Source organism: Ciconia boyciana, chromosome 1 (genome assembly GCF_034638445.1).
Source record: "Ciconia boyciana chromosome 1, ASM3463844v1, whole genome shotgun sequence".
Taxonomy (NCBI): Eukaryota; Metazoa; Chordata; class Aves; order Ciconiiformes; family Ciconiidae; genus Ciconia; species Ciconia boyciana.
The window spans coordinates 161,705,364-161,718,730 of NC_132934.1; the positions used below are offsets into that span (position 1 = coordinate 161,705,364).

Consider the following 13,367-nt stretch of genomic DNA (forward strand, 5'->3'; position numbering starts at 1 on the left):
CGTTCCAAAATGAAAACCATGAAAACACATCTGATGCCTCAAAGCCCTTTAGTGCAGCTGCGGGGAGCGATGTGTTTGGCCAGTGCTTCCATGCAGGTATCGACTGGAAGGTTATGGCCGGTGCTCCCCTTCTCGCTCCGCTTGTGCGCGGCTGGGCTAATCCCCACGGCTGCAACACAGCACCCGAGGGAGCAGGAGGATGCGCCTCGGCCACGGCACACTTCCTGCGGCATCTCTGAAGTGTGGTGCTTTTCCCAGCATTTCTGTTAGCGGAACCTTGCCCTCTCATCTCCTAGGAGAGCGCTGGCAGATAAAAGTCAAAATACAGCCAATTTAAGGGAGGAAAAACGGGGCAAACTCTGGACAATGATGAAGGAGGCTATGAATGTGAAAAGCAGCCTAACGGCATGTTGAAATTTCTGCTTCAATTCTCGTACTTTGCAGGAGGAATTAAAATAATGTGTAAATATCTGTGCAGACTTCGCCTCAAGTAGGGCAGGGAGCTTAATAAAACCTTCTGTTAAGTGCAACTGCCTGACACGGAGGCTACCTAAGGAACACAAAATTGGTTCAGTGTGGGTACAACATACCTGTTGGGATAAACGCTGCATGTTGCTGCAACTGAGCATTGGCAAGAGCCTGTTGATAGTGCAAGACACTGGGATTGAAAACGGCACTGGCACCATTGCTTTTTTCAAGTGCTTGTCTCTTTGGTAAAGGGTGAAGAACACCAGGAGGAAAGGCCTGTAAATAAGAAAGTTAGTTAAAATGGCGTCATTTTTAAGACATTGTCTGTAACATATAGATAAATACAAAAACTTATTATTTTTTAAAGCGGCTAAAGATGCCTCGCCATGCATATTAACTCAAAGCACAGCAATGTAAAATGAGTGAAGTTTTGTTATTGATAGCAAAGCATGGTACTATTAACCTAAAACTGTAGCAGCACAACTACTGAAAAGAAAGGCTTTTAAAGCAACAAAAATGGCATTGCCTTTAAATAGGTTTTCAAATATTATAGGGAGAAAAAACCACTTGTGTTTCATCGCCAAGTATTTTCATTTTTTAATTTAAATATCGTTTCCTGTTGTTATACAGATTAATGGATTACGTTAAGCGTTTTCAATTACAGAAGCAGTTTTATCTCAATTCGACTTTTCATGAGAGGATATTTAAAAAAATGAAACCATGTTAGGAACCAAACTAAATCGTCTGCGTTTATTACATATGAGAATGAGATGGATAAATAGAGTTTCCGGTAAATTAACGAGTATGTGAAATCATTTCCGGTTGATGTTCAAAAGTAAAGCGATACAAATTTCATTAGTTGCTTCTCGGAGAAAAAAAACCGACGACGACGACAACAACAACAACAACAACAAAAAAAAAGCTACATGCAAAGCAAAAGGTGAAAGGTCAAAGTACCAGGTCTACAGTTGCTTCGAGAGGTCGCTTCATTGCTTTGGCAGTCGACTGAGTCTTTTAATAACAGGCAGCGAGCACATGATGGCAGTGGGCCAATGGGATTCAAGCGAATTAACATACAGGTAAACAGCAAGCAGAGGTGCATCATGGGAACGGCATTGCATTTGTGGATAGGTGAGAAGGAAAAAAATATTCTGAATGCAATATACAACATACAAAACACTAGGCATGCACAACAACAAAAATGTCTTCTAAAGAAATGAATATTACATTTCGAATTAGTACCGAAGCAAAAATGCATCTACTATACCTTAGTTAAAAGCATATAAGAGAGTAAAATATAGATGTTTGAAATTCAGGAAAGTTGAGTAAAACAGCAGCTTGCAGACACTATTAAGCATCGTATAAACACTTCACAGAGATGCAGAAAGTTGTAAGGATACGCCTATAAGAATTCCTGATAAGTTAGTTACGTCACATTTTAAAGCGGAAAAACCAATTTGGAAGGCTACATTTTCAAATACAAAGCACCAGTGAAAGCTGTAATGCATTACAAATGCTGTTAATATCAGTGCTTGCAAGGTGAGGGTCTTTTAATGAACAGAACTGCGTTATTCAATAGATCTGGGCTTCAAAACGAGAGAGGTTCTCCTTCTCCGATACAAGGCAGAACAAGTAATATGTCTAGTTACACTAACTTATCATTAATTCCTCTTTTTCCCCTACCGCTGGGTCGTTTTTGTAGATTTTTTTTTCTTTATAACTTACCACATTACATCGAGAGGGAAAAAAGTCTTTCAGAATTTAAAACATATTTTCTAAATTTTTGCTACAACCTTCAGTACTAGCTTCAGGAGCAGGGAGTAAAAATACTGCTCTCAGTTCATAAGCGAACATTGACATGTGAGTTATGATACTAGTCCAGCATTATTAATTTTTTTAAAATAAAATATTTAGGCATAGTACATAGGCATATACATTTATGTATACTTCCATAATAAGATCAAACCTATGGCTGATATGATGGCATTCTGTAAAAAATCTTCTCATATAAAATATTACTTTCAAGTTTTATAGCGGAAATAATTCTTACAAACCTTTAGAAAGGAAAGGAAGATTTACTTAGAAATCAGATTTTTACTTTTGTTTTTTAAGCACAGGCTGATATTTAGCTCTTTTTAGGATATGCAGATTATGCCTATCTTGACATCAGTATGTGGAAATAGGGAACAAAAGTGGGGGAAAAAAAAAAAGAGGACAAGGCACAAAATGCCTACAAACAGCTTACGGTCACAAGATTAGCTAGTGCCAACAGGGTATTTTGCAGGATAGCCCTTGCTTTGCCTATTCCTTGTTCCCGGCTTTGTGGCACCTACGTTGCATGAGGCTTCCCAACGCCCTCCCCATCCCTCCTTCGGCACATTTCTGCATTACATGCCCTGATCTACATACCCTGATCCCTGATCTACCCAGGATTCTGATTACATACCCAGAATCAGAATCCTGATTCTGGATTACATACCCTAGCTCATCTGTCTAGGTCCAAGACTCAGATATAACAAGAAAGACCTGGTGCAAAGTGAGGATCTGGAGAGCGTTCTTGCATCTAAGCAGGGTGCTGTGCAGCCGACGTGTGGTACCCCCATGGGCACCCTCGTGGGGGACATCACTCCGTCTGCATGGGGCACAGCCTCAGATCCACTCTGCAGCCACCACAGATGGAAGTCTACACGGAGGTGAAGCATTACGACTGAATTCAGCATTATGTGATGATGAAGTCCCCAAATTCAAATCAACATCATTAAGAGTAAAGCATTACAGTTAATTACCTTTATTATGCAGATCTTATCTGGTCTCACTCGTTAACTTATTATCTCTGTGTTTATGATAGCCTTTCTCCACTTCTTCTCCATGCTCTTCTAAACCTCACCTCCCTGTTTTCAAGCTTTTTGCTGGCTTTCCCCTCATCTTCAACAGCAAGTTCAGTCTCACAGTTTTCCCAACCTGAAGGCTTTAACTTGATCTGTTTCTAGACCTGCTCATCAACCTTGTTTCCACGTCGTCTCCCCCTCTTTTCAGGCTTTCAGACCAACTGTCCATTTTTCTCTCCCACCTCATCTTTTCTTTCATTTTGTCCTGATAGTAAAACCTCCTTTGCCTCTTTCTGTTCCATCAGGTAATCTCCTGCTCAAAATTTGAACCCCTACATAACTAACAACGAAAAAAATCAATAGCTACAGACTGGAGAGGAAACGGCTGTGGAAAGGAAATCAAGATAATAATAAAAATGATCAAAGAGACTGAGGCATAGTATGTCTGCTGTATGTCACATTGGTATGCTAGAATATCTCCTGGAATATGAGCAACATCCGCACAGCGGAGGCATGCATGGATGTGCAAGGAGCTCCTGACTAAACTCAAACCCAAGAAGGGAAGCACACAAGAGGTGGAAGCAGGGACGGATGCCCCAGGAGGAATAGGGACACAGCCTGAGCGTGCAGGGATGTGTTAGGAGAGCCAAAGACCACCTGGAGTTGAATCTGGCAAGGGATGTGAAGGACAAGAAGAAGGGCTTCTCCAAGTATATCAGCAACAAAAGGAAGACTAGGGAAAATGTGTGCCCGCTGTTGAATGGGGCAGGCGACCTGGTGACACAGGACATGGAAAAGGCTGAGGTACTGAGCGTCTTCTCCACCTCAGTCTTTACTGGTAAGACTGGCCTTCAGGCCAGTGGGAAAGTCTGAAGCAAGGAAGATTTACCCTCAGAGGAGGAGGATCAGGCTAGGGAACATTTAAACAAACTGGATGTACACAAACCCATAGGAGCTGATGGGATGCACCAACGGGTGCTGAGGGAGCTGGCCAATGTCACTGCAAGGTCACTCTTCATTGTCTTTGAAAGGTCACTCTGACTGGGGGAAGTTCCCAAAGACTCTAAGAAAGTAAATGACACTCCTATCTTCAAAAAGGGCAGGAAGGAAGGTCTGAGGAATGACAGGTTGGTCAGCCTCACCTCAGTCCCTGGGAGAGCCATCGAACAAATCCTCCTGAAAACCATCTCCAAACACATGAAAGCCAAGAAGGTGATAGGGAGTAGTCAGCATAGATTTATGAAGGGGAAATTGTGCTTAACCAACCTGACAGCCTTCTACAACTGGCTTGGTGAGTGAGGGGAGAGCAATAGATGTTGCTTCTCTTGACTTCAGAAAGGTTTTCAACACCGTCTCCCATTTCATCCTCACAGACAAACTTATGAGCTAAATGGGAAACAGTGAGGTGGACGGAAAATTGGCTCGGCTGCCAGGCTCAAAGGGTTGTGATCAGCAACACAAAGTCCAGCTGGAGGCCAGGCACTAGCAGTGTAAAGCTCAGAGGAGTGGCTGATACACAAGACAGATGTACTGCCACTCAGAGGGAAAGGCTGGAGAAATGGGCACAGAGGAACATCACTAAGTTCAACAAAGAGAAAGACCAAGCCCTGCACCAACCCCAAGCACCAGCAGATGCTGGGGGCCACCCAGCTGGAAAGCAGCTTGGCAGAAAAGGCCCTCGAGGTCCTGGTGGACACCAAGTTGAACATGAGCCAGCAATGCGTCCTCACAGCAAAGGCAGCCGACAGTGTCCTGGGCTGCATTAGGAAGAGCATCACCAGCAGGTCGAGGGAGGTGATCCTCCGCCCCTACTCAGCACTGGTGAGGCCACATATGGCTGCATATGAGCACTATGTCCAGATTCGGGCACTCCAGTACAAGAAAGACATGGACATACTAGAAAACAGACCGGTACAGGGCCCCAAAGATGATGAAGGGACTGGCGCACCTCTCATATGAGGAAAGGCTGAGAGAGCTGGGACTGTTCAGCCTGGAGAAGAGAAGATGCAGGGGGATCTCATCAGTGTATATAAATACCTGATGGGGGAGTAATGATGGAACCAGACTCTTCTCAGCGGTGCCCTGTGACAGGATAAGATGCAATGGGAACAAATTTAAATACAAGAAATTCCATTTCAATGTAAGTTTTTGTTTTTACTGTAAGCATTATTTAACCATGGAGCGGGTTGTCAAGAAAAGTTGTGGAGTCTCCATCCCTGGAAACTTTCAAAAGCCAACGAGGCACGTCCTGGGCAATCTGCTCTAGCTCACCATGCTTGAGCAGGGGGGTTGGACTAGATGATCTCCAGAGGTCTTTTCCAACACCAACAATGAATTCATATTTTAATTTAGGCTGTACATTCTTCAGTGACTTTTTATACTCTCTGATGCACCACATGAATATTTGAAGCTCCCCAAGTACAATGACAGATGACACTGCCTTCTAATGCACTTCACATTTAAGCTATACATGGTCCACAGCCCTTTCACAGCGTCTTTCCCTTCCTTTCTACTCCAAATGATGTGGTCACCTAAGATACCTGAGTAAAAATTCCTAAACTTCAATGTACAGAAATATAGATAGGGCATTTTCTGCAAGGTCCCAGGCTGCAGAATTCATTGACCTTCAATGGTCTTACAAGCTCTGCCTACAGTGCTCTAACTCTATCCACAATGCTCACCTATACAAGCACCCTCTGGACCAGAGTAATGCAGCCAGCTCCACAGCCAGGAAGGAAAACCTCTCGGACACAATTTCAACCTGGGAGCAACCTGCAAGTGAACCCTACAGGTAAGTGTTTGTATTTCTGCCTTACTTTTGCTCTCTAGATCCAACTGAGTAGTCTTGGTCGTTCTTGGGTGGCTTTGCAGGCACGTGTCTTTTTTACCACTTTGTTGTTGTTATTGCCATTCCAGTGATTTTTCATTCACTCTATCTGATTGTTTCAGATCTATATTAAACAAAAACTAGTCGGATTGTAAAGAATCTTTTCTGTTTGGTAGTCTAAATATGCCATTAAAATATTTTGTACCTATTTTTCTGCAAGTTACCCTGAATTACAGGTCCCTGCCTTCTTCTCCTGTGACATTAGAATGCTAACATTTCAATTCTGTGTTTCCAAAGATGCTTCATCTTGCTTTGAGGCTAATGCAATTCCACTTACGGCTTATTTAAAATCACAGGATATATATCCAACCATTACTGAGGCGCAAAAAAGTGAATCCCCTCATCTCTCTCCTTTCTTCTTTAGTATATTGCCTAGAAATATTACATTCTCTAAATGGACAATAAATATTGCACAATAGAAGCTAATTAGAATTTAAAAACCAATCTCCGTTGCTTTAATTTCCACATGGTATTCAATTTCTGCAAGCACAGGGAAGTTTAACTAAAAATCACCCAGTTTGAAACAGAGACTGGGGATACTATAAGAGAAAGAATATTAAAACTTAAGAAATGTTCTTCTGTTTGGAGGTTTACTTTCTTGCATAACTTACCCTTTGTCCCTCAAATAGTCTGGTCTTTGCTAATTTGCTAAATACAATAGCTTGGGGTAGTTATATACTGTACTGTATTGTGTTTCTGGTAGGCTTTCTACCCAGAGAATAACTGTATTGTCTATAACTATTGTATGCACTGCCCACAAGTCCACAAACCACATCTGCTTAATTATTCGTCCACTGCCAGCAATGAGGACAATGATTCTTTGATTTGCTGCCAGCAATTTTGTCTCCCAAGTCAGATCCTGCATGCTCGATTTATTTAACTTTATCAATACCACTCTATTTAAATTTATCAACTTTCCTGGTAGCAACCGTAAGAGATATCCAGTACTGGTAAATGGATGGGCTGACTTGTCTGAACAGTTTTCAGTAAGAGCTTAAAATATCTGAAAAAAGAAAGTCCTCAATCTCTTTTCTTCTGACTATAGTTCCTATGCTTTTTCTTAATGATTCCCATTTTAGTTTACTACTTTTTTTAAACCTTGTCTTTCGAACAGAAAAATTGTATCATAGAGAGATTCAAGTAACTTGCCCATGACAATGGGAGAGGCAAGAGAAGTCTCTAGGTGTGAGATTCATCTAACCAAAGTTCAAAAAGGTGTAGTCAACACTTTTTAGTCAGCGGGGATAGACGTGTATCTACAGAGGGCAGTTCTTTCTCATCCTCAGACAGGAACTAGTGGTAGATCAGATGAATGTGCTGCTTTTTCTCCCCTACCTATAAAGTGAGACCAAGGTGGCCAGGCTAGGCTCAGTTGTCTAACTGTCTGACATCTAAGGTGGGGCGAGTTGAATCCTAATACAGGTTTCTCTTCTACTACCAATCTCTGAGGCAAAAGCTCCCTCTTTGCTTTCCTTGCTTTTCTTCCAAATTTCCACATGTGTATCTGTCGTCAAAGAGCTAAAACAGCATATGTGCCCCTATTTTCCAGGGGACATTGAAGCTTATCAGTTTTATTTCTGCTCGGAAATACTGGGGGCAAATTTAACAGATAATCAAGGCAGAGAACAGAAGTGGTATAGAGTGTCATTTGCTTCACTGTCTTGGATAGAAATACAGCATTAAAATAAGGGCATAAAGAAAAAAAGTGCTTTCTCCCATCAAGCAATAGTAATAATTTTATAAATTCTTATATTTTACCAAAAAAAAAAGAAAAGGAAAAAAAGAGGCAAAAGAGAAAAGAAAGTATAAGCAAACAGCATTAAACTGAAGCAAAATAGGCATCAAAGAGCTTCTGTCAAAAAAAGGCAGCCATATATGCCAGCACTTACCATCACTGTCGCAGCTGCCGCAGCTGCCTGGGCTGCCACCGCAGCCTGGTTGGCTTGGTGTTGCGCCGCTTTGATTTTGGCCTGCAAATGTGCAGGAGGGTGAAAATACTTGCATTTCTCCCTCATGCAACGACCTTTTATGTAATCCATACACACGGTTACGGTGTTGTCGTTTGTGTCAATCATTGTGCTGTCCGCTGGATGCGCAAAGCGGCAATCAGTCTCTCCACGTGCACAGTTTCCCCGCTGGAACTCCCTGCACACCTACGTGCAAAACAACACGCGTTGCAGGGGAAGGGCTCGGCGCAACGCAAAAGGGCAGGGAGAGCCCCGCGCCCCCAGAAGACAGACCTGCCCCCTTCCCCGGTTAGTTCAAGTTTTTCAGCAAATTCGATTTAATAAACCCTTCATCTTCCTGTGGGAGAGGGAAATGCATCTATTTTACCCTTACGTGCTTGGCTCCTCAGGTAGCTCTGCAGTACAGCAGCTAAATGAACTTGACATGCAACAGAAGCATTCCCAAATGCCTTTCCTTTTTCCTGTCTAGAAAACACCTGGGAAGGATACTTACTGAAGTAACCGCCCTGCAAAACTAGCTGGGAATAACAAAATATTCAGTCCCTTTCTGACTACACTTTATATTCTTGCAGCTCCACTAGTAGGGAAGGAGTTCCTCTTGCTGAGACCCAGGGAAGATATGCATCAGATGCACTGTATTTTTTTACCGAGTCTACAAACAAAATGGAGAGCCTCCTTAAAAATAATTTGCAAAAATGGGCAGAATGAACGCGCTGATCTTCCTAACAAGAAACGTGCTCTAGACACTAGTGCTTAGGCTTTTGGGAAAGGACATTCATTTCTGCAAGAGCCGTTTGGCCTTCTCGTGTACTTGGATCAGAGACTCCACTGAGCCCAGCCATGCGGAGATCCACCAACACCAGGGAGGCTCTGCACATATCTGGGGGCTTGTCCTTTCAGCCTGCTGCAGGGTTGGTAACATGCGGCATCTCCATTTGTAGCTCAAGGCTGAAAGGCTATACCATTCCCCATCAATCTGTAAGGCTATAAAATTATTCTAGTATCAATGCATAAAAACCGGGACAGAATTAATACTGAAATGAAAATGTGCTTGTTATATATTTCATCAAGGCATACCTTTATAGGCATGTACACTTGAGGTATTTTGGAGGAGATGAACTTTACAGAAGATGAAAATTCATGTTGTTAACTGTGTATTAAATTTGAGTGAACGCACTACCTTAAAAATAACAGTGTTTGATTACCACTGGCTGCAAGTGTAGAAATCCTGCCTGGTTACAAGGTCTTTATTTGCAGCAACCAAATTTAAGCATCGTTTCTAAAACAATAGCGTTTTTCCCTCCAGGATCTTTCACACGGCCTCACAGAGGATTGTATTTCTAATCACGGCGGTGTCTACAGTACCTCCAGTTTATCAGTCCTGAGGAGTTTCTGGGTAGCAGTTGAGCCGGGGACTGAAACCGGTGGACTTCCAGGAACAATGACAGGCGGCGTGGGTAGGATCTCAGTCGGGACTAAGCCAACTCCCGGTGTTACCGGCGTTAGGTAAGGAGCAAAGCTAATAGCCGTGTTCGTTCCTATTGTGGGACCCACTGGAAATGTGGGCTGTAAAAGGAAAACACAGACCAAGATGAAAAACACCAACCCCTTAATCAAGAGCTTACTAGTTGTCTTTTGTGTGTTCTTTCTGGCACTGATTCATTTTCTTAATGAAAAAATTTCAAACAGCTGGCAAAACACACGGCATACTCTCTTCTTTTAATCACATAACACATTCCAGCGGCATGTGAAGAACCGCCTTTGTAGCTCTATTATTGGAAAAGAGGCCGCCGATGCAAAGGAAGTCGTACTTTGAACCTGAATCTCTATGGATGTCCAGCTTATACTGCAGGCTTATTTACACATCCAAAAGTAGAAATAACACAGACTTTATTACTTTTTCTCAATACCTGTTTTCCTTGGGAAAACAGGCTATTTTTCAAAGTACCAGATTTCATAGGTGAAGCATTATTAACTATATTAAAGCCATATTTCTAATAAGAGTGTATATATAATGAGCTCTTTGGCATGTAACTTCCATCTGTTTGCATGCTGTATTTTGCCACCTCCTGCAATCATATGTTACTACGGCTCACACTTCCAAAAACCTCACCTTTGCGAATGTTTGTGTGCTCAGCTGTCACCAGTGGCAAGCAGAATAAATATTATAATCTCAGCTGGACACAATATTTAGAAAGGGATTATTCAGGCTTAGCTAGAGTTCATCTTAGGAAAAGATTTGATTGGAAGGAATGATATGGGTCTAAAAATCTGTTTCATGCCTTCCTACAGCGAGTCAGTGAAGTCATGACCAGAAGAAAGAGCACTTGTGTGATACTAAAATGCAGCCCTACCAAGGCAGAATGGTGGGTTTGTTACCACCAGCTCCATGGGGGGTGGAGGCAGAACATCGCCATGGCCAGACCACGGTCAGACCTAGAAAGTGCTTTAGTTCTGCAGAGCTGACGTTCACCCCAGAGAGTGAAGCTACGATTATAAATGAGGAAAAACTATGCAGAAAAACAGGACGCATCTCAGATTAGGTTTGTCAGAAATTAAGTTCCCAAATAAGCCGGCAGCTAGAAATGAACCATGCAACAGCAGAACACTAAGAAGACTTAAAAACACTTAACGAAGGAGGAGTGTCTTTCTCATCAAGGTGGCCTGCACGGCCTCTGTTGGAGAAGGGAAGCCAGCCATGCACAGTACATAGAAAATACGCAAGAGAAAGCACAGGAGCTAGAAGGTTTATTTCTGTTTTGTTTTGGTTTTTTTTGACTTTGGAACCAATTACTGAATTATAAATGAATGTGAGTTAGTACCAAGAAGATGCTTTGAGCAGCAGATTAGCCAGGATACCCAACTGTATGGAAATGGGATCTACCTGCCCTAGGGAGTTAAAAGTGAATAATGCGCTGTTTTTATCAGAGGTCAAAACTGCTTGATATCAAACAGCCCAGCTTATATGTCAAGTGTGAGCTAAATTCTTTAGAGCATAATAATGAACATTTATACGAAACAACAGTTCAACTATGTTGAAGACAATATGTATTATGTAAAATATAAATAACGGCTTTGTATCAGATATAATTTTCAGAATAAATCCACATGTCAAATGACTTCTATGGAATTTTCTTTCACTTTTTATCCATTTGGTCAAGGCTGAGTCATCTTAATCTGGCAATTTATGCAAGACAGAGAAATAAAACCCGGCACTTTTATCACAGCAATCAGTACAGAAGGCATTACATCAATGAAATTGTCAAGTTCAAATGATGAAATGGGGGAGCAGAAAAAAGTATAATTTTGCCACTGCAATTTTGCTTATAATACTAAGAGGTGGAATCTCTTACTTCATCAAAACTTTTTCTGGTGAAAACTCAAGCAGTAAAAAACCAGGAAATATCAAAACACATTATACCAATATACATTTAGATGAACATGTACCAGAAATTTGGGGACTCCTGACACCCAATTTTTGTTCATGCCTCCCACCTTACAGCAGATGTTTCAAGTGTAAAAACACATTTGAAAAGGGCATCTGGGGTGAGCTTCCTGTGACCAAATACAGATGTCTTCCTCTGAGATGCTTACACTTGGCTCCTGTGATAGCCCGTGAAAAGACAAAGGCACTTAAAAAACCAAATCGTCTAATCCAAATGCAGATGTCTGAAACAAGCCAAGCGAAGAGTAATCAGAAGTGCCTATGTCTTTTGATAAACTATAAATGGACTTTGGAAGCCCAGCATAGAAGTTGATGCCAACACTCCAGATGCCTCAAATTAGAGAAAGAAATCCCACTCCAGTGCCTTACACCAGGCATTCAGATTGACAAAACATCACTAGCAGTCATGTGTGAAAAGTTTAATTCGGATTACTTGCCTAACCATGCTCTGGAAGTCTGGTACAATGAGGAGCTCAACTGCAAAGGCAATGCAGAGCAATTGATCATTTTCATGTATATCCAAAGACGCTGCTCATGCCTGCAAGACTCTAATTTTATGTTACCTTCTGGATTTGAAGTGTCCCAGGCACCATACGCATTACCTTAAGATAAAACGCTGAGTTTGTAAAGTGCATGCTCCAGCAGTTCTCTGTCTTATTCTGGGCCACTTCAGATTTCAAGAGAGTAAGAAAATGCTACCTTGACTGACATTAACCTTTGTTCCTGGTACTGGGATTAAATACTATTTAAAGCCACTCAAACCCATAGACTCCTGAGAGGGGAACTTTGCATTCCTACTCAAATAGCTTACTAGCAATTATTATACAAATTTTCACCTCCAGAAGGATTATAGGTAAAAATCTTGCAAATTTAGACTAAACCTGACATGAACTGAATGAAGGAAAAAAAAAACCAAAAGAGAGAAAGAAAAAAAAAGGCAAATAAGTAAAGAGAGAAAGAAAAGAAAAAGGCAAACAAAAAAAGGGAATAAAAAATATATCAAATCTACAGCAATGCTCCATTTTATCTTCAAATGCAAATATAAATGAACGTATCTCTATCATCTCGGCAATTCCTTAAGTTAACAGATGGGGACTATTTTTATTGGCACTAGTTTGGAGAACTTTTGCACATCAATATAGTCTTCTACTTCAACTTTACTTACCAATAACACCATCACAGAAATATACTTACCACTGGCTGTAGCGGTGTCCCTGGAAACATGAACTGCATTTGCTGGGCAAGCATTGCTGCTGCAGTTTTTTGTTGGATTAAGTTGTTTCTGCCATTGATTTCCAGTTGAGTTTTTAAATGTGTTGGTGGATGAAGGTACTTGCAGTTCTCCCTTGTACAACGACCCTGGAGAAAGAAGTCACACTAATTGGTCTACTGCTTTTGATGATAGTTTAATGCCTTCGAGCAAAATATTACACCATAAACTAAGCAAGAACTAATGAAATACAGGCTGTTTCCTGGGAACTATGTTGCAGACTGGGAGGAGCTGATGGCCTTGAGCTCTGCCTCAGCCCGCTACCTCTGATTGATCATTAAGATTATTAGCCATGAAAAAAGAGAAAGACTTTGAAAATAGGTGATGGCATTTTCATTGTTAAGTACAGATCACTGCTACACAATTAATACTCTGAGTATTATGCAGACTGCCTGAACTGCCTCTCATGGTACCTTGGCTAGAGTAGCTGGTGTTACCATAACATAAATGTTTTTATAAATCACATTACATTATGAATAACAAATTTAAACCTTCTTTAAGA

General features: G+C 41.4%; 1 protein-coding gene across 7 annotated transcripts in view; it reads right to left on the reverse strand.

The window, feature by feature from the left end:
- The window catches only part of MBNL2 (muscleblind like splicing regulator 2), a 109,654-nt gene that overhangs the window by 20,154 nt on the left and 76,133 nt on the right, over positions 1–13,367 (reverse strand). For 5 of the 7 annotated variants that reach the window (XM_072849961.1, XM_072849965.1, XM_072849968.1 and 2 more), the window contains 5 exons: positions 12,790–12,954; positions 9,516–9,716; positions 8,073–8,336; positions 1,426–1,479; positions 591–744 (listed from right to left, as the gene is read on the reverse strand). In XM_072849961.1, the coding sequence (XP_072706062.1) occupies positions 591–744; positions 1,426–1,479; positions 8,073–8,336; positions 9,516–9,716; positions 12,790–12,954 (838 nt within the window). The remainder of the gene's footprint in view (positions 1–590; positions 745–1,425; positions 1,480–8,072; positions 8,337–9,515; positions 9,717–12,789; positions 12,955–13,367) is intronic. The other 2 variants (XM_072849966.1, XM_072849967.1) reach the window with 1 other exon arrangement.